This window comes from Metarhizium album (genome assembly GCF_000804445.1).
Source record: "Metarhizium album ARSEF 1941 chromosome Unknown scaffold_31, whole genome shotgun sequence".
Lineage (NCBI taxonomy): Eukaryota > Fungi > Ascomycota > Sordariomycetes > Hypocreales > Clavicipitaceae > Metarhizium > Metarhizium album.
Window position 1 is genome coordinate 128,337 of NW_024467605.1, and position 24,753 is coordinate 153,089.

At 56.8% G+C, this 24,753-nt stretch overlaps 9 protein-coding genes across 9 annotated transcripts; 4 read left to right on the top strand and 5 right to left on the bottom strand.

The window, feature by feature from the left end:
* Positions 1–226: 226 nt before the first annotated feature.
* Positions 227–2,422, top strand: MAM_07450 (nonselective cation channel; the record flags this gene model as incomplete). Its single annotated transcript, XM_040826248.1, has 3 exons — positions 227–339; positions 401–429; positions 516–2,422. 3 exons carry the CDS (start codon positions 227–229, stop codon positions 2,420–2,422), a joined length of 2,049 nt encoding a protein of 682 aa, XP_040675761.1.
* A 1,637-nt stretch (positions 2,423–4,059) lies between these two features.
* On the bottom strand, positions 4,060–4,846 carry MAM_07451 (uncharacterized protein; the record flags this gene model as incomplete). Its single annotated transcript, XM_040826249.1, has 2 exons — positions 4,060–4,720; positions 4,791–4,846. The coding sequence occupies 2 exons, from the start codon at positions 4,844–4,846 to the stop codon at positions 4,060–4,062; spliced, it is 717 nt and encodes a 238-aa protein (XP_040675762.1).
* Positions 4,847–8,097: 3,251 nt separating this feature from the next.
* On the top strand, positions 8,098–9,142 carry MAM_07452 (phosphate transport protein MIR1; the record flags this gene model as incomplete). The annotated part of the gene is made up of 2 exons (XM_040826250.1): positions 8,098–8,193; positions 8,291–9,142. The coding sequence occupies 2 exons, from the start codon at positions 8,098–8,100 to the stop codon at positions 9,140–9,142; spliced, it is 948 nt and encodes a 315-aa protein (XP_040675763.1).
* Positions 9,143–10,831: 1,689 nt separating this feature from the next.
* MAM_07453 (kexin-like protease) lies at positions 10,832–13,357 on the top strand (the record flags this gene model as incomplete). Its single annotated transcript, XM_040826251.1, has 3 exons — positions 10,832–11,983; positions 12,032–12,606; positions 12,667–13,357. The coding sequence occupies 3 exons, from the start codon at positions 10,832–10,834 to the stop codon at positions 13,355–13,357; spliced, it is 2,418 nt and encodes an 805-aa protein (XP_040675764.1).
* A 517-nt stretch (positions 13,358–13,874) lies between these two features.
* On the bottom strand, positions 13,875–15,409 carry MAM_07454 (Phox-domain containing protein; the record flags this gene model as incomplete). Its single annotated transcript, XM_040826252.1, has 2 exons — positions 13,875–15,008; positions 15,149–15,409. The coding sequence occupies 2 exons, from the start codon at positions 15,407–15,409 to the stop codon at positions 13,875–13,877; spliced, it is 1,395 nt and encodes a 464-aa protein (XP_040675765.1).
* An 837-nt stretch (positions 15,410–16,246) lies between these two features.
* Positions 16,247–17,916, bottom strand: MAM_07455 (LETM1-like protein; the record flags this gene model as incomplete). Its single annotated transcript, XM_040826253.1, has 2 exons — positions 16,247–17,805; positions 17,856–17,916. The coding sequence occupies 2 exons, from the start codon at positions 17,914–17,916 to the stop codon at positions 16,247–16,249; spliced, it is 1,620 nt and encodes a 539-aa protein (XP_040675766.1).
* A 679-nt stretch (positions 17,917–18,595) lies between these two features.
* MAM_07456 (Aminotransferase class-III) lies at positions 18,596–20,035 on the bottom strand (the record flags this gene model as incomplete). Its single annotated transcript, XM_040826254.1, has 1 exon — positions 18,596–20,035. The coding sequence occupies one exon, from the start codon at positions 20,033–20,035 to the stop codon at positions 18,596–18,598; it is 1,440 nt and encodes a 479-aa protein (XP_040675767.1).
* A 641-nt stretch (positions 20,036–20,676) lies between these two features.
* On the top strand, positions 20,677–22,254 carry MAM_07457 (Major facilitator superfamily domain, general substrate transporter; the record flags this gene model as incomplete). Its single annotated transcript, XM_040826255.1, has 4 exons — positions 20,677–21,177; positions 21,233–21,477; positions 21,545–22,010; positions 22,090–22,254. The coding sequence occupies 4 exons, from the start codon at positions 20,677–20,679 to the stop codon at positions 22,252–22,254; spliced, it is 1,377 nt and encodes a 458-aa protein (XP_040675768.1).
* A 250-nt stretch (positions 22,255–22,504) lies between these two features.
* MAM_07458 (uncharacterized protein) lies at positions 22,505–24,387 on the bottom strand (the record flags this gene model as incomplete). Its single annotated transcript, XM_040826256.1, has 4 exons — positions 22,505–22,870; positions 22,927–23,293; positions 23,374–23,965; positions 24,030–24,387. 4 exons carry the CDS (start codon positions 24,385–24,387, stop codon positions 22,505–22,507), a joined length of 1,683 nt encoding a protein of 560 aa, XP_040675769.1.
* Positions 24,388–24,753: the final 366 nt, after the last annotated feature.

A 24,753-nucleotide genomic window follows, 5' to 3' on the forward strand; every position in this document is an offset into this window, starting at 1 on the left:
TTATCATGACGTCGAGTCATCGTACATGACATCGCGAGTCGCCACCACGGGCGATCCGGCATTCTTGGCCCCTCTTAAATACCTGCCCTCCGGCCACCCTCCACTTCACGTGAACGGCATCGACTGCTTTCATATAGTCCCGTGAATATATATCCGAGCGCGCAGGTCCAACTCTTCGGCCCCGGGATGTCCTCTGCAGCTTCAGTTTTGCGCGGCATTGGCTAGAATGGACTTGGAGGAGGACTGGATGAGCGATGAGCCGGCGGGGGAGAGCGCGGATGTGGACTTGCTGGAGCCCGAGGAGAGTGAGCCAGAGTCTGTTTACGTGACACTTCATCGGTATGAGCCCCCCTCTTTTTCCTGCAATTGAATGAATTAGAGGTTAAGCGTCGTGCTGCAGAGTCAGACGCTTGGTTCTCGCCAGCATAGGTAGGTTGGCTCATTGTCCGGCCTCACCGTCTCATCGTCGTCACATGCGCTGCCGTCTCACATGCCACGACATTGACACTTCACAGATGATCCTTACACGCTGGACCACTTCCGCCAGCCTACTCTCAATGCCCTCATTGTCAGACCCCTCGTTGATCGACTATACGAAACGCAGAACATCGCCATTGGTAAGGCGCAGTCCCCTGTCATGTTTGAATCAAAACCAAAAGATGGGCGTGCTAAGATGCCGTCCTCGACAGTGTATTGCCTCCTTGCCAACCGCGTCTTCTTCCTCAAGTCCCAGTCTGGGCTCGCCACACAGAGCGTCAACCGAGCTCGCTCAATCCTTTGCGAGCTCGTAGCAACCCGTGTCATCCGTCGCTTCCACGAGGACAACCCCGGAAACGACGGCCTGCTGCTCCTCGCCCAGATCCTCGTCGAGGGGTTTGACCCGTTCGACGGTGCGCCGCACGAGGTTGAGCGCGAGGGCCGCGACCCGCAGTGGCCTGTTCAAAGCCGCGGCGGCTACGAGAGAAAGCTCACGGCGCTCGAGCTGGCCATTCTCTCGGAAAGCAAGGCCTTCATCAGCTCCGCCGCCTGTCAGCGCCTCGTCGAGGCCGTCCACGTGGGCAAAGTCGTCTACACGCCGCTGTCCTTCATGGACATCCTCCCGGACCACTACAAACACCGTCCGATCCAGCTGTACGACCCTCGGGAATCGCGCATCCTCAACCACCGGCGCCTCATCGTGCCCCGCATCAGGGCGCTCATCGAAATGGCTCAGTTCATGGCGCTCGTGTTCCTCTACGTCATGACCATGACGAACCAGCAAGCCGCCTTCAACCGGTGGGAGCTCGCCTTTGCCGTCTACACAGCAGGCTGGGTCCTCCAAGAGTTCGCCTCCGTCATCGAGCACGGCTGGGAACTGCACTCGCAGAGCCTCTGGTCCTTCCTCGACGTCAGCTTCGCCGCCATCTACGGCGCGTACCTCTTTGCCCGCACGTACGACCTCTTTGCAGGCCGCCTGCCCAACGGGTACGGCTTGCACATTCTCTGCGTGGCGGCCCCCATCCTCCTCACCCGCATCGCCTTCAACCTCATGCCGCACAACATTGTCTTCATCTCCCTGCACGCCATGATGAGGGACTTTACCCTCCTGACGTTCCTGGCCGTCTGGTGCTTCCTGGGCTTCCTCCTCGCCCTCCTGTGGCTCTACGACGCCGACCAGGCAGAGCGGACGCCCCGCCCTTCTTCCTCGTCGCCTCCTCCGGCGTGGCCAACCGTCGGCAAATGGCTCCTGTGGATCTGGTTCGGCCTCGACGGCACGGGCATCGCCGAGTCGACACGGTTCAACGTGGTCCTGGGGCCCGCGCTCATGATCGCCTTTGCCTTCCTCGGCAACACGCTCTTCCTGACCATCCTCGTGGCCATCCTCACAAACACCTTTTCGCACATTGTCACCAACGAGGCGGCCGAGATTCGCTTCCGGCGCACGGTCCTCACCTTCGAGGGCGTCAAGAGCGACTCCCTCTTCTCGTACCCGCCGCCCTTCAACCTGGTGGCCGTCCTCGCCGTCCTGCCGCTCAAGTTCATCATCTCGCCGCGCTTCTTCCACACCATCAACGTGGCCATCATACGGGTCCTCAACGGGCCGCTCCTCATCGCCATCAGCATCCTCGAGCGGCGCCGGCTATGGGCCAGCGAGAACAAGGGCCCCCGGCGGAGCGGCATCTTCGGCTGGCACTTCACCGGCTTCTCGCCCCACGGCGACATCCAGGCTGTGTTTACGGCGCCCCTGCCGGACGAGGTCGCCTTGAGGATCGACCTGCTGGACCCCGTCGACGACGTGCCCGTCTTGGAGGACGACGTCATGTCCACTCTGTCGGGGGACGTGTCGAGGTCGCGGCTCCGGCGGCCCAAGCTGCTGGGCGTGCGGAGGGAGTATCCGCGCGCGAGGCCGAGGAGGCGGTCCCCTCTGCGGTTCCAGGTGTAGATTGGGCCGTGGCCACAGAGCTATCCGCGAGCCGTCCTGTGGCGAGCGCGCACACGACACGTAGATGGATCAGTCTTGTTTCGGGACAGACTCGTGGCTGGTTCGTGCCCGTGCCACAATGATGCCCCGGCCCACGTGTCAATGGCGGCAGATGTTTACCGGTGACGAAGGGCGACGCGCGTCGGCCTCCAGTCTAGTACGCCGGCGGTAGGATCCCAAGTGCCAGACACTGACTGGGACACGAGCTCGAACAGGCAGCCAATTCAAGGGCACATGTATGATTTTACCGTTGGGCCAACCATGCCACTCGACGACAAACAAGAGGAGGCCCGCTGTACGACTGCGCGAATCGTGCTTCGTGAGACACGTCACACGGCATTGAACCAGGCAAGGCGTGCAAGTCGAACCACTCTGTTGTCGATTTCCATGAATCGTACTCTGTAGTGTCGCAAGAATGGCTTCCGAATAAAACGCATGTACGTATGTCAATGTCAAAACACGAGACAGACAACAGACAACATGAAAAAAAAAACCCCAGATAGGACTGCACACACAGACAGTCACACTGCAAAGGAGAAAAAGAGGATCCGACGACGCGACCCCGCCTGTCTCAATCATACTTGTATAGGAAAAGCCCGATGCGGGGGTCGAACCCGCAACCTTGAGATTTCGTGTACTCGTAAGAGTCTCACGCTCTACCGATTGAGCTAACCGGGCCCGAGCAGTCAAACTGTCGGGGCGTGTCCCGCCGTCGTTCATTGGAAGACGGTGACCTTGTCATGGTTTAATAAGGGTTCTGTCTATTTCAGAATCAACACGTTTCGGGCGCAATGGGCGCAATGGGCGCGCTGGTCTGGCTCGTGGAAGCCCCCTTTGAGCTTGGCAGCAGGCCGCCCAGCAAGGGGGCGACAGAAAACGCCGCGCGCGCAGCACATAACACATAGGCAGCACCCGTGCACCTGGGCATGTGACAGTGCAATGAGCGAGCTGTGCCGCCCAGTGTTTCCTGTCAGCTCAACTGGGGCGTGCGTGGGAAGAGACAGAGACGGCCATGCAAGGGGGAGGGTAGACATGAGAGACACGGACGGGAGGAGGCAAGACAAGACGGCCTGAAGATGGATCAGATCAGGCCCGACAGAGTCGGGCGGCTGTGATTCCTATTCGTCAGATGAGTCCATGTATGTACGTACGTGTGTGCGGGCCGCCGTGCCATGTGCCATGTGCCATTGGCATCGTCACTCCCGAGTCCTCGGTCAAGGCAGATGCATGTCCCAAGAAGCAAGTGCAATAGATGCTCTACAAGAATCGCCATGATGGACTCCCCGGAGAATCCTGCGCGTTGCAAAACATTTTCCTCATCGGGGTCCCCAATTCTTCCGTCTGCCAACAAAGCCCACACACGTATTGACGAGGGGCAGGCGTCGTGACTCGTCACCCTGTTACAGCTATCAGTTTGACGGCCGTGCAGTCTTTTCCGTTCCAGTATTGCGCTCACCATCGCCTGCCGGACGACGTGCACGCTGATGCTTATTCACCCGGCCGTTCTTTGTCTTCATCGTAGCCGCCCTGTTCATGGCCCCGTTTCTCATCAACAACACGCTCGCCACGTACAACCACGTCAAAGGACCGGGATCCTCTTACCGGTTGTACAGTTGGATGCTGTTCGTGCCATCTCCCAGCCCAGCCAGCCCTGCTTCTTGTAACTGACGGTGAAGGGATTCATAGCGGAGAGAACGTGATGGAGGAGCACGGGATGGGTCGAGGATGGAACATCCAGACGAGCGTGATGACGACGAGGTGGCCGAAGCGGCACCAGACGAGTGACATGGAGAGTCCGATGGCTCGACTGCATTCCAGCCCACGCCGCCCAAGTCATCAGCGGTGGCGAATGCTCCGTCGCCCCTCATGCTCGCCAGTTCTTCATAATCCACCTCGATATACTCCGAGTCAGTAAAGCCTGGCTCGTCGGGGACTGCAACTGGTGAAGGGCCAAGAATAAGCGTGGTGCGGCGCTCTCGGGATCTTGAGCACCGGCCTTGCTCAGGCATGCCGGCCATACACCGCTCCAAGCCATTCATGTCGTCAAGATACTCTTGCAGAGAAAATGGGACCGTAGGCGACGACCCCAAGGCGTCGGACGTCGGGGTCGTGACTGGTGTGTCTGCCCATGGATTCTGTATTTCGCCACTGTCAGGGAGAAGCCACGTCTCCTGGGGACTCATGATCAACAGCGGGGACTTTGAACAGGCGTCGCTCTGGTTCCTGCCATCGGGACTTTCAGCACCTGCTTTGGAGTTGCTGTGTCATCGTGTGTATTAGTTCTCACGTGCCACATCGAAATCCGAGCCGGACGGACCTGGCAACTCACACTCTGTCGCAATTGTTTCTGAGAGAGCGGCCGTGGCTTCCAGAACCCGCAGGCATGTTAATGAACGGACAACGGGGCAAAGATGAAGACAGATTCAACAAGCGGAAAGGGACGATAGCTGAAGCTGTTGCGTCGGCTGCGGGGATGATGAGGATGCTGGTCGACAACAGGCGAGAGGCGAGATAAAGAACACACGACTGTTCACACACGAGGTTTAGTCGTGGAGCTCAAGCTCGTGGGTTTGAATATGCAAGACAAGCAACGCTGCCAGACGTACGGGGCGGTCGTTTTGTATGTTTCCGCTGTTCCAAACCACGCCGTCCACCTCGGGGAACGAGGCCCGACGAACGCGGAGAAAGCAATCCGAAAGAAGCAGCTGTATCCATTGTCTCTTGACACCAGTCTGCCAGCCTGTCCCAAGAAGCTGGAACCGACCCCTGTACGCGGGCATGCGATCCGAGAGAGTGGTTGGCCATACAAATCAAGGAAGATCCTATCCCACCTCCCGAAGCTCCTGCAGTCAAGGTAAAAAAAAAGGCATCCTAGACAGCAGTGGACGAGCGCTGCCTTGGTGTGTGCGCCAGTCACCATACCAGGACAACCTTTCGCGGACAAGGAAATCGAACCATTGGGAGCAGTAATTACCAGAATCATGGTTCGCCATGGGTCGTACAAAGCAACCGCCTCTTTGGGTCTGTTGCAGACCAAGGATAGCTCTCGCGCCCGAAATTCTTGCTTTTGTGGCGATAGACGCCGCGGCAAAGCCATAGATGAGCTGTTGTTGTCTCTCGGCCGCAGGAAAGTGAGCGTCAGACCTTGTTCTCTCTCGTGCAATAGCGAATCAGCGCGGCCGGACTTCTTCGGAGTGACATAGTTTCGTGACGACCAGGCTGTGCCAGCATCACACAGGGGTAGGACAACCGCATGCATCAGACGGAGCTCTCGGAGATACTGGCGCCACAAAACACAATTAGCGTCCCGACCTGTCGGTAGAGGGCAGTGATAGCTCATAAACGAGCGTGTAGTCATGGTTTGTGCGTCGCACAAATCCCAAGTTTCCGGGACAAGAAGGCCATTTGCCCTTATTCTCTCGTCGAGGTGGAGAGAGATGCCTGGGCTCAGCTTTCAGTCTCCCAAGTCCATGCATGAGCCACAGAAATTTTGTGATGCTTCACCGGAAAGCAAAAAAATGCAGCTGCGAAGCTGTGCCACCTCCCTAACCTCGAGGCCATAGATGAATGAACCGATGTTGTTGACCAGGCTTAGCACGATGCACCATTGAAGGACATGTACGTCATGCGAGCTGTTCCTTCTTGTCTCATTCAACGCCAGACCACCATTTGCCAGTCGCTGCGTAGGATAATGCCCCGAATCGAGTCAAGAGGACGTTGGGAGGGTACAACAAGGTACTCTGTAGGGATATAAAAGTTAAAAGCGGGAAATCAGCAGTGAATAACGGCAAATTTTCGAAAGTAGCGGCCTAGGGGCAGGATATTCAGACCTTCTCGACGTTGCATTGAGCGCAGAGACACACAGAAACATGGCCAGGCTGGTGCAGATCGGACTTTTACAGCTTGAGTTGTACTGAGCAAAGCAAACAAGATCGAGACGGAGGATCGAATGACAATTGCAGATCATAACAGATGCGCGGCCTGCATCATAATCAATGCAGGCGCTCGGTCGAGTCATGTTGACACGTCGCCTGCGGAAGCCTTGATTAGCAGCCCATTGACGACTTGCCGTTCAGTTTTTGGGAGCAGAGATATTGGTTACATGTTGTTTATCATCTGTGCACCTGAAATGAATAAAATTTCGGCAATCTGATTTGTGAGACAAGAGTAGCGTTTGCTAGGAGCAATAGGACGTGCTGCTATTCGCATAAGTGAAGTGAAGTCTCCATTGTCGCCCATTTTTCAGCCTTTGAATGCCACACGTTTCGCGTCGGCTTTTCATGATGTATTGGCAAACTGTCACTCCCGCTGCTATTTTTGGCACACAAAGGTGCGCAGTCCGTTGGTCTAGTCGTCCTTGGGTCTAAGACTATGCTCCTGAGACCGCGCTCACCCATCTATTTTCGGGGTTCCCTGGAGCTATAACCCTGGCAGTAGTACAGACACACTCGTACGCGCAATCCCGTTTTCGAGAGACGGCACCAAGCCTCTTCAGGTCGGGATGGGGTAGTTACGAGAAGGGTTTGGTGCTCATGGGCCGAGCCGAAACAGTAGTGCGCCGTCTCTCGAGCTCCTCTGAACAACTGGAGAAACACTTTGAGCTGAGGAGTAGCGTTGAGTGAGAGGGGCCAGGTGTCTCTCGCATCATCTCAATACAGCTCGCAAAATAGAATTTGAGCGTCCAAATTCAAGACGAGCTCGACATGTAGCCAGCAGGTCAAACTCTATGGTAGGCTGCAGGAGTAGTGGAGAGGGTAGGGGGCAGCCCTGTTTCTTAACACGTTGGGCATATGCCATTTCCGTGTTGTTGACTTGGTTGAAGCTTGTGTGTGAGGGTGTCTCGATAAAGCGAGCCATCATGCCCGGCCTTCCACTCTTATTGCGAGTCCGAAGAGAGAGAGAGAGAGCTGCCTTTACTGAAACGTCAAAGTGCCATGAAACTGGGCAAACGACAGCAGTTCAAAGACAAATCAACGAAGCCAAAATTCACATCGTTAGGTTTTCGGACACCGTAGGTAGTGACATGGGCTTTGTGATAATTGATCACTTTGTCGTGTCGCCAGTCAAAGGTGGGATTTTGCATTAGATCGATGCAATCTGCTCAGGTCCATCCCGCCGAGAATTTCCCAAGTGACAGGGCCTGAAATTCAAGGTCTTGAAGAACCAAAAGCTTTCACACTGGAAGCTCAGAGAATTTGAAACCGAGGTGGCAAGCGCTTCCACGAAGGGTGGCCCTGCCCGCAGAAAGACAACGCCTGGATGCGATTTGAAATGGACCCTTCACCGGAGCCGTCGTGACCAGTCCGTGGCACGAAGCCGAACGGCCCCAGATTTCGAGTCTCCAACCGGCGGGACCTCCCAACATCCACAGCCAAGGGGTCGACACCACCCACACGAAGTGACAGCATCCAGGGCCCAGCTCACAGCGGATTGGTGCACCATCTCCAGTTGTCCGCGGACCGGCCGGCAAGGACGGAACGACGTCATCACGGGGAAGTGGTCAGGTCCATCCATGGTCTTCGGCAGCTTATGCTGGACACTACTTAAAAAACGAGCGCCCCGCGAATGACGGCCGAGTTGTTTCTGGTGTTTACAGTCATATCGGCGTGGCCGGAATAAAAATCAGGGAACAAAAAATGGCTCCCCAAGGACACGAGCAACCCGACTTCGCAGTGGGTGACTATGTCAAGTTCTTTGGCGCAGGCGCGCTCGCTGCCACATCAACTCATGCGGTACGATGCCATGATGCTTCGCGTCACCCGGTTTGCTCAATGCACAATGGTGCTTGTGATACCCTCATGACTCAGTACTGACCAAGACACGATGCAGGCCGCGACACCGATTGACGTCATCAAGACCCGAATTCAGGTCGACGATGCCATGAAAGGGCTCAATATGATCCGGGCAGCTCGCACAATTGTTGCAAAGGAAGGTTCGTCGGCGCTATTGACCGGGTTCGGTCCAACCGCCGTTGGTTACCTGATCCAGGGCGGCGCCAAATTTGCAGGATACGAATTCTTCAAGAAGCAGTACATTGCGTTGGCAGGAGGGCCAGAGGAGGCCGTCGGCAACCGCATGGGCATATACTTGGGCGCCAGTGCTACAGCCGAGTTTTTTGCAGATATCCTCCTCTGCCCCCTGGAGGCAACTCGAATCCGACTAGTATCGCAGCGAGGCTACGCGAGCGGGCTGGCGTCGGGATTCATGCGAATGGCCAGAGAGGAAGGCTTCCGAGGATTCTACTCGGGATTCGTGCCTCTGCTGTTCAAGCAGGTGCCTTTCGCCGTCGGACAATTCTCAGTCCACGAGGCCGTCAACGAGATCATCTTTCGGGCCATGGGCCCAGAGCGAAAGGCGAAGCTCACCAGCCTGGAATCAACGGGGGTGGAGCTGACGTCGGGTCTGGCTGCTGGTGCCGCTGCTGCCGTCTTCTCACACCCTGCAGACACGTTACTCTCGGCCATCAACAAGGGAGCTGGGGACAAGAATCACAGTGCCACAAGCAGGATGTTTCAACTGGCAAGAGAATTCGGGCCCAGGCGGCTGTTGTTGACGGGGTTAGGACCACGTTTGGTCATGACCTGTGCACTGGTCTCGGGCCAATTTGTCATATATGCGCGATGCAAGCAGCTGACCGGCGCACCACCGAGTATCGAAATTCACAAGGAGGAGGCTTTATAGACGCCGTCAGCCACAACGACGGGTGGCCCGGCGTTGGATTCGCCTTGTGAAGGCGGCGTGGTATGGAGTGGCGTTGTAATGCGCTGCGGCGTTCTCAACAGTTTGTCCCGATGTCAATTTATTAGACCGGACTCGAGTCTGGACATGGTTAGACGAGCGACTCCAATGTTGACGAGGGTGGAGGGTAATGAGCATTGTGGCTGTAGTAGCGAAACAAGAATTTTTAATTTTTTTTTTGGACGAGGCGCCGAGGATTGAAATCGGATCGAGAGGAAGTCACCATCAATGCCCTATTCATATGTGTTTGTCAATTGAAAGGGGCGGCGCCTGAGGTGTCAGCCATCCTCCTGAGTCCTTACTCAAGTAGGTGCCTTTGTAGTTACCTTGGTACTCCGTCGTCGGGGACTCGGGGCCTCCCAGCACCACTCATCAGCCTGGTGGCTGCGGCAAGTAGATCGCGTCCACAAGCGGGGAGAGCCAGAAGTTCGGTACAAGGCAGCCAAACCACGCCAGCAACCTTGGGAGATTTTAACCTGCGTTGGAGGACCCGTGTTGCTCATACTTAAGTTTCCAGGACGTGGACATGGAACTGAGGCAATCGCGTGCACAGCAAGCTGGCTCGAAGAACTTGGACCTGCTCACTTGCCTGCCTAAGTACCCACTTAAGGTACCTAACCTAAGTAGGTACCTACCTACTTTGGTACTTTAGAAGTAGGTACCTACCTACACTTCAGTACTTTGAGAACCTTGAGTTCTCAGGACTTATAGGTACTTGAGTAAGTACTAAGTAAGTACCTACTTAGAGGTAGCTTGCGAGTTTCTCGTCAGTCGCCGGACCACGGGCACTCGAGGCAGAACGTTAAAGTTAAATCATCGTCCAAAGAACACTCTACCGCCCTTGCCTTGCATCTTGGTACTCGCTGAGCTTGTAGCCGCAACTTAGAGACTGGACCCACTCTCCGTCTCCTGAGCGGCACATCCGCCAACTGCCTCAAACCTAGAACTGCCAGCCTTTTTTGGCCTGGAAGTCGGTTGGTCACTTTGAGAGGTACGGTACGGTACGCCTTGGGATACGACTCGCAGCCGTGAGCAGTTGCCAGTGAGCTCTCTAGGCGCTGGGATAGTGGGGCAGATGGCTTAGGAGGTGCCTACCAGTGTCTACAAGTACCACTTCATCCGTGGCCGTGGCCGTAGCCGCAGCCGCAGCCAATGTTGGTTAGGGGTTCCCCCAATCCCAATCGCCACATGCGTATTTCTGGTCTCGCGCACCTCATAACCCGACGTTTGGCATTCATTTGGCCGTTGTCACGTCGCCTCCCTGTGCCTCTTCAGCATCGACCCGCCTGATAAAGCCATCGCATTCGAGCCTTGTGGCCTGGCACACGAGCGGATTCCCTGCGATACACCCCGACGTCGTGGGTGTCTTTTGCGCTCTCCGCATCGGACGTCGGCCTTTTCCCATCTCGCCTCTCGACTGGGACACGACGCTCGGCTCGCTGACGGGATTGCCCTGGAGTCCTACGCACAACTTCCTACCATTGATGCAGGCGCATGTGCTATTCGACATAGCCGTTCGGTCATTCACCCTCAGCTGTTCAGATGCGGTGAACCGTTTGCCATTCGTTTCGCTCTTCGCCTTTCTCTGGCGGCCATCGCCTCCCCTTAGTCCTCGCCACGGTATCTTTCGAGATGAGAGTTGCGCTTTTCGCTGGCCTCGTCGGCCTCACCTCCCTTTCCAATGCTGGCCATGTACCAAGGGACTACAACAATAACGACTATTACGTCCTCCAGATCCACTCCACTGGCTCTCCGGAGGAAGTCGCTTCTCGTCTAGGTTTTAAATATGCAGGCACCGTCGGTGATCTGCCTAACCATTACGTTTTCAGCTCTCCAAAATCTAAAGGCGACGTCGTACGAACAGAAATACTAGAAAATAAGAAGAGAAAGAGGCGCGCACCCGACGAGTTCGACGTTCTCGACAAAGTCCTGTTCTCGGCTAAGCAGGAGCTTCGTCGACATTTGCATAAACGTGTCATCCCGCCGCCTCCTCCTGGGATGCCGCGTGGCGATGCAGAGCCCATCCCCTCGGCCGTCAAGAAGCAGCAAACACTCATGAATAGTCTTGGCATTAGAGACCCAATTTTTACTAAGCAGTGGCATCTGTTCAATTCCGTCGAGGTTGGCCATGATGTCAACGTCACAGGTGCCTGGATGGAGGGCGTCACGGGAAAGAACGCTACCGTTGCCATCGTCGATGACGGCTTGGATATGACGAGCGACGATCTCAAGGCCAATTACTTCGCCGAGGGCTCTTACGATTTCAACGACCATGACGAAGTGCCCGCCCCTGTGCTTGCCGATGATCATCATGGCACTCGGTGTGCCGGAGAAGTCGCAGCTGTGCGCAACAACGTGTGCGGTATCGGTGTTGCGTACGAGGCCAAGGTTGCAGGCATTCGCATTCTCAGCGCCGTCATCTCCGACGAAGACGAAGCCAAGGCTCTCATGTACAAGAACGACAAGAACCAGATCTATTCATGCTCTTGGGGCCCTTCTGATGATGGCCGCACCATGGAGGCCCCTAGTGTTCTAATCAGACGGGCAATGCTCACGTCTATTCAAAAGGGCCGAAATGGGCTCGGCTCCATCTTCGTCTTTGCCAGCGGCAACGGGGCGAGAAGTGGAGATAACTGCAACTTCGACGGTTATACCAACTCAATCTTCAGCATCACAGTCGGCGCTGTCAGCAGGGATAATCAACAGACGTACTACTCGGAACCTTGCTCTGCTCAACTCGTGGTCACTTACAGCAGCGGTGGCAACACTGCCGACGGTTTCATCGTAAGTCCAACCTCACTCACGGAGAACGCATTGGCTAAAAAAACCTAGCACACAACCGATGTCGGACAAGACAAATGTACAGATCGTCATGGGGGAACCTCGGCGGCAGCTCCACTTGCTGCTGGCATTTTTGCCCTAGTTCTGGAAGTCCGCCCGGACCTGACCTGGAGAGACTTGCAATACCTCGTCATGAACTCTGCCAAGCCCTTTTCGGCACCGGGTGTCGTCTGGAACCAGACAAGCATTGGAAAGCAATTTAGCCACGTATTTGGCTATGGCAATGTGGACACCTACGACCTTGTACGAAGAGCGAGGACTTGGGAAACGGTCAAGCCCCAAGCATGGTTCTTCTCTCCTCGGCTTGAGGTCAACCAGGCAATTCCCCAAGGACCAAGCGGCGTGGGTGCAAATTTTACTGTCACCAAGGACATGCTAAAGGAGGCAAACCTGGAACGACTGGAGCACGTGACGATATTCATGAACGCCAACCACACTCGACGTGGCGACCTCAGCGTCGACTTGATCAGCCCGAACAACATGGTCAGCCATCTCGCGACAACTCGCAGCGGAGACGAACACCAGGTCGGCTATGTCAACTGGACCTTCATGAGCGTAGCCCACTGGTAAGGAGTATTCCCGCGTCTGATGCTTCTGCCGACGGTGAATGACTAACGCATACCTAGGGGTGAATCTGGTGTGGGAACATGGACCTTGGTGGCCAGAGACACGGTGCAAAACAACCACGTGGGTATATTTACTGACTGGCGGTTAAAGCTATGGGGCGAGTCTATCGATGCCAGCAAGGCCACCCAGCTGGGTATGCCGACGGAAGACGAATATGTCACTCAGCCTGCTACGGAAATTCCTACTTCAACAGCCGGCAGTACAGCCACTTCTTCTGCTACTGCTACTGCTACTGCTACTGCTACTGCTGCTCCTACTAGTACCTCTCCCCCAGCTTGGTTCCCAGGCTTCGGGTCGAAAACAGCCATGCTGTGGGTGGTTGGTGCTGCTGTTATCATCGCGCTCTTCTGCGTCGGCTTGTGCATCTACCTCTTCGTCGCTCGCAAGCGTCGAAACACGCCCCGCGACGACTACGAGTTTGAGCTTCTTGACGAAGAGGAGGCCGACGGCTTGAACGGCAACGAGAAGGGCGGCGAAGGCCGCCGCACCCGCGGTGGCGAGCTGTACGATGCCTTTGCCGCAGCCAGCGAGGACGAGGATGAGTTTGAGGAGTACAGAGATCCGTCAGCGGAGCGATTGGCTGGCACTGGGGGCCAAGGGGATCAGTATGTCGTCGGCGAAGAGAGCGATGACGAAGGTGGTCCCGAAGCAGCCGAGGCAAGGCCTCTCGGCGGGGGCCGCCCATCATGACGGGCTTGGCGTCAAGGTACAGCGGGAGCAAAGGCTCGTTTGGATCATGTGTACATTGGGAGGTGAAAGCGGCCGCCGGTGTGGTCGGTTGACTGGTTACTTACTTACTCTGCATCCCCCTCCTCCCCCCCTTTTTTTTTTGGAATACGCCGTCTGGTCAAGTCCGTTCCGCATCTGCATAGGGTCAAAAGGAGTTTTTAATGTATTATTCAAAAGATCATGTCTAGCCCAGCATCACGAATTAGATTATTTGGTCTTTGAGCACGCCAGAAATGATGAGACTCGGGTTCTTGGACCGACGGTGCTTGAAGAAGCTATTGGTTGCATGACTGGTCTATGTGAGCATGTCCTAGACAAAGAAAAGGCCGTGAATGTGAACTAGTCTGCGGGACGGCTTGGGAAGGCTTAACATGAAAAAAAAAAGACTACTGTATTCGCCAACGCCGAGCCGAAAGAAACGGAACGAGGATAACAAAGAAAAAACGGAGTATGGGGACCGCGCCGTTCCGTTCCGTGGTCACGCAACCGCCATGCCCTCCTTGTCCATTTCCCGGATGTACTTGTCCCAAATGTCAATCACGTCCCCGTAAAAGGCGACATGGGCGTCTGCCAAGCCGCCGAGCTGGTTCTTGAACTCGACCCTCTTGATCCTCTCAAAGTCGGCGACCTCGCGGACGACTTCGTCGTCAAACATGTCGCTCGTGGCGCGGGCGCGCTCCACCTCGGTGGTGAGCTCTTCGACGCGCAGTTCGAGTTTGCGCTGGCGCTCACGACGAGCCTGCTCGTGGTCGACGCCGCGGACGTCTTCGATCTTGGCGCGGATAAAGGAGCCTGCGCCGGACGAGGCGTATCCCGACTGGAGCGAGTCCCGCTCCGAGGTTGACTTGTTGAGGTACTCGGTTAGCTGTTCAAAGTCGAGCTGCTTCTGCTCCCGCGCGCGGAGGAGGTTCTTGAGCGAGAGGGAGTAGGCCTGCATGTCGCGCAGGGAGCCGAGGTAGTCCTGGTCTGTCACGTCGCGGAGGGTGTGGATGTGGGCGGCCGTGTCTTGGATGGAGGCGGCGAAGGCGTGGGACTCGGGCTCGACGCCCGGCTCGAGGGTGATGAGCTTCTGGAACTGCTCGGCGAGGTCTTTGAGGTCGCCCTCGAGGTCGCCCTCGCGGCGGACGACGCGGGCGACGATCTTTTCGATGCTGCCCAGGTCCTCGTCGAGCTTGTCGCTCTTGTCCTTGACCTCGATGAAGCGTCGGTCGGGCTTGTGCAGCTTGGTAAAGGCGTTGATGAAGGTGTCGGCGAAGTTGTCGAAGACGCCGCTCGAGTTGCTGGGGTCGGTGGACATGCTGGTCCGGGTGCTGCGGCTGCGCATGGTCGCGTTCCAGTCCGGGCTCTCGAGGAAGCTGTGCAGGATGGGCGCCCGGCGGAGGACGGGGTGCAGGGATAGACGGGCCAGGAAGCGCTGGAACGAGTGCGCTCGCCGGAACGTGAAGTCTGGGCCGAAGCGGTCGCCTCGCACGTATTCCATGCGCTGCTTGTCTGGGAGCGGCGGGACGGCCGTAGCGGGATAGTCCCGCATGAGCTGTTTGTATAGGAAGACAAAGTCTGTGAAGCGCCGGCGGACGGTGGTTTTCTCCTTCTGGAACGACTGGAAGGTGGACTGGTGTGGACGCGGCCGTGTTAGCTAACTGTGTGTATGACTGGTGATGGAGGTTGTACTTTCCCGGGCAACGGCCAAATCTTGCTCGGCGCCCAGGAGGGGAAGGCTTCACATATTTGGGGACAGCTCTGTATACGTACGTGAGTGGTAATCAGGTATGAAATGAAGGCATCCTTGCTGCCGTCATTCTCCTTGAGCGGACTACCAACCGTACACTCGAGTTTCTCGCTGCCTAGCCCGTGAGGATCAAGCTCGCGGCCGCTGTGGCCGGCTCCTGAGGCCTCGCCGGGATGATGCCCGGGCTGTCCTGGGGCCGGACTCATGGCTGGCTCATCCGAGTGTTCGGTCCACGAGATGCTGGAGAAGTTGTCTTGGTCGTGATCTTGGTCAACGACTGCCATGGCGTCGCTGGATGTGCGAGGTCGATTCGGTGGGCGGCACAGACAAGCTGCTTTCGCCCCGAGATACGCGTGTTCCTGGGAGGGGGGGGGGGGAATCAAACTCTCCCAGTTTGCAGGGCTAGGAGAGGAAAGGTCTCTGGCAGCAACCGCGTGAGAAGCTGCCCTTGATGGATCGAAGATCAGAATCGCGAACTGTTGGGAGCTCGGATCCAGACTGTGGCGTAGAATGACGAGGTGGGGCTCTGGAGGCACAGGAGGCACCATGAAGCACCTCCCCTCCGCACCAACGGCAGGCGCATGCGGGTTGCATGCAGGGTGCCGTGATGACACACCGGTTGACGCCTCCACAGCTGGCAAAGGCAGCCAAGCCAGTTGACAGCATCTAAACCCAGCATGGCATGCCACCCATTTCACGGTACAAGGCTGGTCGGTGCAGAATTCAATGCAGTCTATTTCATATCCTGTCGGTGGCCAATAAAAAAAGGAAAGAAAAAAAAACCAGAAAATCTATATGATGTATATGTATGTGCCGCTTTCACCGTGATCCCACCAGGAACTGCGTCGTGTATACCGTCCGCCAACTTTTCTCTTTATATATATATCGATACGACCAGCCCCTGTCCAAGAATGACAAGAAAAGCAATGCCTATCCACCACGTTGCAAGTCATACATATGAGAATGAAACGATATTGTTGAATGTTGAAGTGGTTTGTGCTTTGCCTCAGATGTGATGGCACGAGATGGACTCTGTGGCCAAGTTGCGTATCGAGTTTCTTTTCCGATCCCAGCTGGTCGATTCACCAAGGTCCGCGCCTTTCGTGCCCGGTTCATCTTGTTTACTTTTGCTCAGGTCGGGACGGTGTCTTGGCCTGTTGCTCAGATGCCTGACTCTGTTCACGCTCAGCATCCACCATTTCGCCGGCAGCCTTCTTGTCAACACCCTCAGCTTCGGCATGAATCATTTTCTCCTCCCTTTCGTCAATATCATCCACGTCACGAGGAGTGGCCATGCCAGTGCTCTGACTCTCTTCGTTCTGTTCATTCTCCTCCTCGATAAGCTCCTGCTGCTCCTTGAGAACCTCGAGACGCTGTTTGTTGGTGGCGGCGCCTTCGGCGTTGTGAACCTCGAGCTCAATCTCGTGGTACAACTCCTCGGTGATGGAAGAGAGTACCCCTATGAGAGCGTCAATTTGGCTTGAGCCCTCGCCAGAGCCCTGACCGTACATGTAGGCGTTGCTGAGGACGAGCAGTGTTGACGGAACACCCTCCTTCAGACGCAGATCCAACCATGACTGCAAGTCGGTTCGCATCCGAGCAGGCGAGACGCTGTGAGTCCTGATACCACGGGCAGCGCAGGCCATCTGCAGTTCCGAGACCGTCAGACTGTCAACGCCTTCGAAGCTAATGGCTTTGTCGTCTCGCTTGATTTGTCTCATGCGGTGACGAATCTGATATCGCAGCATCATGTCGGTACCAAACGTGTTGAGGTTCATGTATCGGCACATGGAAACCAGCTGCGGGCGTGACAGGTTGTCAAGGGTCATGTCGTCTCGGAAGACCTTGCAGACCTTGATGACATCCTGCTGAGTGGGCGCCTCGCCGGTGGAGCGAACCTTGCGGAAAAAGTTTCCAAACTCCTCCTTCTGGGCCGTTGCTGGACTCAGCGGAAGACCAGTCTCCTTGAGGGTCTGTCGCAAGAAGCTGCTCACTTCTTTACGGGTGGATCGCAAGACGGTGGCCTTGGCTTCCTTGGACTTTTGGCCCTCGAATGTGCTGGGGAGCATGTTGGGGAACAGCTTCAAGGCCAGAGGCAGGAGTGCTTCACCCAGCGGTACGATGATGAAGACACTGAATGGGACCAGACGGCCTAAATCCTGGACTGTCCGTCGCAGCTGCTTGTGCTCCCTCCGAGTGAGGTCGTAACCAGCAGCCATCTTTAGCGCTAGTCTCCAGCTGATTTTGACCTCGGTGGCGAGCAGCTTGCTCCCATCCCAATAGTGTTGGGCCTCCTTCTTGACCTTTTGCCACAAAGTGAGCTTCTTTTCTTCCTTCTCTGCCTTGATCACCTCCTTCTGATGTGTTGATTCATCTCTGCCGGCGGCCAAGTCGGTCATGGCGGCCTCGGCTGGTGTTTTGTCGGATTGACCAGCTAGTGCCGTTGAGCTCTTGGCATCGGCACCCTTGGCCTCGGCTGCGGAATTCTCTTTCGGCAACGGCTTCTTAGCCTTGTCGACGTTGAAGCCCGGCGGGGGGCCAGTATGTTGCGAATCGGGTCGGTGGTGCTCGGTGCTGACCTGTCGCATAGGGATCAGGAGTGCCAACGCCGAGACTTGTGGCTGACGACCGACGTGTCTAGCCATCAAGCTGGGCGTGACGACGCAAGACAAGGCCCGGGCTAGACAAAGTCAGTGTGAGGAGATGTGCGACGATTTGAGCAATGCTGACCATTTCCCAGCAGGGGGCTCCTCGAGGCTGCCCGGCGGGCAATTGTGGTCGATGCGCTCATGGTGGAGCAGAATAGTAAGTGGTAGAAGACGTCCGGGAGGATCGGAGAAGAAGAGTGACTGGATTCCGCTGTATCTACAACGACGTGCGCCCGCGCTGTGACTGATTTGCGTTGCTGTCCGATGAAAACCAGGATTTGAAGATGATGGGAGCAAGCTGCCAGAAGTGCAGATGCGAATAACAAGTCGCAGCCGTCCACATGCTCGGTTGGCTGGTTGGCCACCAATCGCGGGAGTATCGATGGCCCAAGCGGCCATTGGTTGAGGCACGTGACGCCAGTTCCTCAACGATTGCGCCTTCGCCTGCTGTGGCTACCCGCTCAGCCGGGAACCACGACGGGAAGGTTTGTTTCTAATTTTCTATTCAAGGCTAGCCTGATGTGAGCTGATGTCTTGTCTATCAGGCGACAGTACTACTTGCTGTGGCTCCCTATGGACACTGCCTTCCTTGTCTTATTTTTAGACTTTTTTTCTTCCTGGGATGTGGCGTGATCTCCATGGGGAAAATTACATTTCAGATTTACGAATTACTCCGTATAACTTCCATATTTATCCATGGCAATGTAGAAGCTGCATCTAAAACTCACATTAAACTCGCTTCCAGACTTGTGCCTAGTCCTCGTCGAAACAGGTCTTGCTCCGCCGGCATGTCAAAGTCAGCAACTCGGCGCCTCAACCACCTCATGGGCTTGAAGAATTTGCCCTGGCATACAAATACCGGGCCTCTTGAGACAAAATAGATTCCCTCAACGTCCGGCATACCGTCACCAACTCCTCCTCCGTCACCGTGTAGGGCGGCGCCAACAACACATGATCGCCCTTCAACCCATCCACGGTCCCAGAACCCGGATACACAGCAACGCCCTTTTCAAGACAGATCTGCGTCACCTTGGCGCCGAAGCCGATCAAGGGATCAAAACACTCCTTTGTGACGGCATCCTTGACGAACTCGACGGCCCAGAACAAGCCGCGGCCCCGGATGTCGCCCACAGACCTGCACTCGGCTAGCTCCCGCCGAAGCAATCTCTCCAGAACAACACCCATATCCCGGCACCTCTCGACAAGGCCGCCTCTCTTCAGGATCTTTTGCACGGCCAAGGCGGCAGCACAGGACACCGGGTGAGCTTGGTATGTGTGGCCATGGATGACGGCCTGGCTTCCCTGTCGAAGGGTGTCGATGATCCTGCCGTGCACATACAAAGCCGCAATGGCAGCATAGCCACCACCCAGACCCTTGGCGACGGTGACGATATCCGGCACGACGTGCTCCTGCTCAAACGCAAAGAATGTGCCCGTCCTCCCTGTACCACACATGACTTCGTCCAAGATCAGGAGGATGCCGTACTTGTCGCAGATGCTTCGCACACCCGCGAGATATCCGGCCGGCGGAACGACACAGCCGGCGGTGGCGCCAATAATCGGCTCACAAATAAAAGCAACCACCGTCTCGGGGCCGACCCTCAGAAACTCGCCCTCCAGCTCCCGCAGAAGACGCGCCGTAAACTGCCCGTCCGTCTCGCCGTCCAGCTTGTACCGGTACGCGTACGGCGGCGTGACGTGCGACACGTGCGGATACTCGAATCCCTCGTAGGGCCTCTTCCTCGCCAGATTATGCGACACCGACATGGAGGCCATAGTGTTCCCGTGGTAGCTCTGCTTCCGGGAGACAAGGTGCACCCGGCGCGCTTCATTGCGCTCAAAGTGGTATTGGCGCGCCAGCTTCAACGCCGCCTCCGTGACTTCGCTGCCGCTGCCGAGGAAGAGCGCCTTCTCGAGCCCATGAGGCTTCCCGTCGAGAACCAAGTCGGCCAGCTCTTCGGCTACGGGCGTGCTGTACGACTGCGTATGGACGTAGCTGACTTTCTGGGCCTGCGCGACGACGGCATCCAGGACCTCTTGGTTGCCGTGGCCGATGATTGCCACGGCGGCACCACCGCAGGCGTCAATCACAGTCCGGCCATTGGCGAGGTGCAAGGTGCTCCCGAGAGCGGATGCCACCATGTGCGGAGGATTGGCCAGGGACCTGTGCAAAAGACGCCCCTTGTGCGTCGCCGCCTTGACGGTTTCGCGGGCGATTGGTGGTGGTGGTGGTGGTGGTGCGGTGCAACGAGGAGGAGCCATCGTCCATGCAACACAACATGGAACATGCAGCACGGCCAAAATAAGAATGCTTTGCAGGGTTTCTGCGTATTTGAGTTTATGCAAGATGGTGCCCAGATAACTGGTCGAAGTGCATGAGCTGCTGCCGTGCGACTGCAACATGACCCGTGGCTTATTAGTGATTCACGGCCGAAGCCGAAACGCACGCCGTCAAAGCCGAAACCCGACGTCATCGGAGGGCGTGGGCGTCAAAGGCCGGCATGGATGCCAAACAGTGACCGACAGTCGGTCATTGCGAGGAGTCCCGGCATCGGCTTCACGGCCAGAATCTGGACCCGTTCCAAGAGGCACCAAGTGATCCTTCCATGACAAGGTCGACACGTAGCCCGAGACACCGTCTTCCAAAGCAACGATGCCCCCACCACCACGAACCACTTCACGATAACACAAAGTATCCACACGACGCAACAACAGCAGGACGGGGCAAGGAAAAATTAAACAAAAAAATTGGACCAAATATGGAGTCGAGTTCGCTGCAACAGCATCGGATTAGGAGCACAAACCCGATGGAAGAAAAAAATCTTACAAAATCAGCCGACTTTTGAGCTTTCTTTCCCTTCTGAAAGAAATGGACGTCTTTGTCAACCTACTCCCTGTACAAGATGCACAACACAGCCCCTGGCGCGTCCGAGGTCAACATGGCACCAGCATCCGAGAAGCCGCCTACTAGACCCGGCTCGTCGGCATCGGATCCAGATGCCGGTGACGAACCAGGTCCGGGACGGCACACCGCGGCCGCGGATGGCGCTCACCTCGACACTTGGCGGGGATGGTTGGTGGTGGCCGCCGCGTCCACGTCTCTCTTCATGTACATGGGTGTCATATACAGCTGGGGCGTGCTTCAGGCGAGGATGGCCGACGCCAGGGGCTACTCGCTGACGACCCTCACATTTGTCGGCTCGTTGGCCACGTCCTTCATGGTGTCGCTGTGTATATTGGTGGGCAAGCTGGTCAGAAAGTTTGGCTACACGAGGCCGGCCTTGGTCGGCGCCGTGTTACTGGGACTGGGCGAGTTTCTGTCGAGTTGGGCCGTAGGCCACCTGTGGGCCCTGTTTCTCACGCATGGGATATTGTTTGGTATCGGAGGGGGTTTGACGATTTTGGTATGCCCGCCTCGATATGACGGGACGGGATGACGTCCTTGCTAACGGGGCGCAGCCTTGCTCGACAGCGCCGCTGCAGTGGTTCCGCAAGTATCGCGGGCTTGCGACGGGGATTGTCTTTGGCGGCGGGAGTCTCGGCGCCGCAGTCATGGGCGTCGCTTCCAGCGAGCTCGTCAACAAGGTCGGCATCGAGTGGACGTTTCGCATCTTGGGCTTCATGCTGTGGGCGCTCTGTCTCCCGGCCGCCTACTGCATCAAGCAGCCCTTGCTGTCCAAGTCGTGCGTTCCCCAACTTCAGTGGTAAGCTGCACCGTTGCGCTCAAGCACGACCCTCGTTCGTCCGTTGCCTTGCCTGACAGAGCGCCAGGTATCGATGGCGGGAGCCCAAGTTCATCCTTCTACTCGTCGGTGGTGCCATTGCGTGCTTCCCTCTCTTTGTCCCGCCGTACTTTATCCCCATCTTCGCCCGGTCCGTCGGCAACAGCGGCAGCAGCAGCAGCAGCAGCTCTGGCTCGACCGCCGTCGTTGCCCTCACGATATGGAACCTAGCGTCGACGCTGGGTCGTGTGTTTGCCGGCTATTCTGCCGATTCGTTCCTCGGTCCGCTCAACAGTCTAACCATTTCGCTCCTCTTGTGCGGCGCGAGCGCGTTGGCAATGTGGCCGTTCGTGACGAACATGGGCTTGCTCGTCTCCTTCACCATCATCAACGGCATCGGCTGCGGCTCCTTTTTCAGTCTGTTCCCTCTCGCCGTGGAGACTACCTTTGGCTCCTTGAACACCATGGGCATTTTGCCCATTCTGTGGCAGGCCTGGATTTTCGGCTACTTCCTGGTATGCCAAAGCCTGCCTACCTGACGAGCGAAAGCCCGCTTGTTTTCTTCTTCCGTGAGAATGCTGACACCGGTACCAGGGCACCCCGATTGCTGCGAGACTGTACTCCGCGGCGGGAACTGGAACCGATGTCAGTCTCTACCGACCGGCTGCTTACTATGCGGGGACAGCGTCCTTTGTCGGCATGCTCTTTATGCTTGCTGTTCGCCTGATGAACTCGAGAAAGGTCTTTGCAAAGGCGTGATTGGAAGGAGAAACGGCGAATGGTTGACGCGACAGGTATGCATTTGTTGGCGGTGACGGGAGGGGAGCCATATGAAGAGGTGCATTATCTGTTGACTGTTTTTCTAGACCGGGAAATAAAAATAGGACATGTATAGAAAACCAGATATTACAGCCCTTTTTAAAAAAAAAATCAAAAAAATCAAAGGTCGTCACTCATTCATTGGAAGCTTCAACGAAAAAAAAAACCCCGGATGTAATTACGCAGCTCATTAAAGATCCACCTGATCAATCGCCGGCCACCATTGAGACCAGGCCCCCTGCTCGTCGAGGTTATTGCTGACTTCCGCGAAAAGCTGGTTCAACAAGGTATTAGTGTCGAGCTCGTGCTCGTGCTCGTGCTCGTGCTCGTGCTCGTGCCCTTGAACCGGCCAAGTCGCCTGCGCCGAGGGCCGCTCCGCGCCCCGAATCTCCCGAGTATGCGCGTCGGATCTATCCACGACACGGAACTCGTGGACAGACTGGTGTAGAGTATCAAAGTCTGCTCGTGTGCGCCCCTGGTATCGTGTCCGGTCCTCGGTTGCTCGCTCGTAGAGCACGGATGCATGGTGTATCGTTTTGATCTTGCGCGTGCCGCCCTCTCAATGTTAGCGCAACGGTGGCCACGGTCGTGTCATGCTTGCGGGCGGCTTACCCATCCGTCGGCGATTTTCCAGACAAGTCGAAACTTTTCCAGGTAGTCGAGACACATTTTGAGACAGTCGCTTGCTCGCGGGCTGCGGCCCAGGTTCATTCGGGGGTATTTCGCCACGTAGAGGTTGAGGTAGCCGGCTGAGAATGCGCAGAACCCGGCAAAGGGCGTCATGAGATGCACGCCACACTCGGAGGCCTCGTGTAGAATGGCGGCGATGTGCTCTGCCGCGCCGAAGAGGAGTCGGGAGCTGTCGTCCCACCAGCCCTCGGGGGCGGGCGCCCCCAGCATGGGCTGGTCGACTGGACCCCGTGGCTCCGACTCCGGGGTCGGCAGGAAGGGGAAGTACTCGCGGTGAAGCATGAGGGTGCTGACAAGGCGTAAGCAGGGGCGGCGGCGGCAAGTTGGGAGCCCCGTCGACCGCTACCGCTGTGGGAAGGGGATTCTTACCTCACGTAGTACAGGAGATTGAGGTAGACGAACGTCTCGCCGAAGCCGAGCGTCATGTGGACGGCCACCGAGTTGCTGGGGTAATGGAGCTTCCGATGCTGGCCTGCCCTCCAGGCCTCGAGCTGGCTTCGGGATTGTGACCAGGGCGACGCCGGGACCCAGGGGCAGTTCTGGGGTGCGCACATGCCCGGTGCCCGGCGTCCGTCGTTGAAGATGAAGGTCATTACCTGGGCCCAGATGTCGAAACCGCCCACTAGTATCTCGAAGCTCTGCGTCACGTCGAGCACGCCGGTCGACTGGCCCGCCAGCGAGTGATGGCCACCCACAGATTGCGGAGGTGCGTCTGGCCCAAAGGCAAACTCGACGGCGCTCAACGGCCGAGCAATCTTCATCTTCTGCATTTCCGACATGGGAAGCATGGGAGGTGTATAGGTGCCCGAGTTGACCATGCAGTCCATGATGAAGCACGCCCAATAGGTCCTGGTTTCCACGGCCAGCGAAACAGCGTCGTGCCGTCGCTCGGACGCTATGTCGAGCGGGTAGGGTGCGACTCGCAGGCTGTGCAATGCTTGCATGATTCGAATCGCAATTCCTGCACGGGGGGTCAACGCATGGAACCTGCCAGAGAAACAGAACGGAGAGGACAAGGGACTCACCACAATACACCCATGCCTTGTGAAAGTCTCTGGTGCCCCATTCATGAAGAGTGATGATCAACAAGGCCTGGACAACCTGGACTTTGGGCGGCCTCAACATGAGGTCGGACAAGACCTCCTTGGTATACAGGGCATAGTGCTCCCGCGACAATAACTCGCCCGCCCACGAGGCGCCTTGCACCTCCAACTGCGCCTTGGCCACGGCCAAGACTGCGCCGAGCAAGACGTTGCTTTCAGGGCCGCGCTGCCCGCGGAGCTCTGCGACGAACGTGGGAAGATGCAAGATTGCAAGCTCGGGAAAGGTGCTGATGAAGAGATTGACGGCCTGGAGGATGACGCTGTTGGGAAGATTGTCCATGTGAGAGCCTACAAACTGCTTCGTGTAGTCGGACGGCGGCAACTGCTGCTGCTTGGCCTGGCCGCGGCGCCGCGCTGGAGATTCGCTTTGTGCGCCTTGGCGAGGTGCCAACGTAGCATCATCTGTTGTTTTTCGACAAGCCTCTGCCGCCGTTGCCGGGTCCCCTACATCTCTAGGCCTTGCCTTGCTCTTGCGAGGCGTCCTCGACACAGGCCGGGTGAGGACACATTCTCTGTTCCCGCGACTACGACACCTCTGGCACGGCGCGGTCCCCTCGTGTATGCACTTTAGTTTGGATCGCCTGCATCTCACCCGGTTAGATCGATTGGGCCAGCACGGTATCCCGGTAGATGAGATAGACTTGCC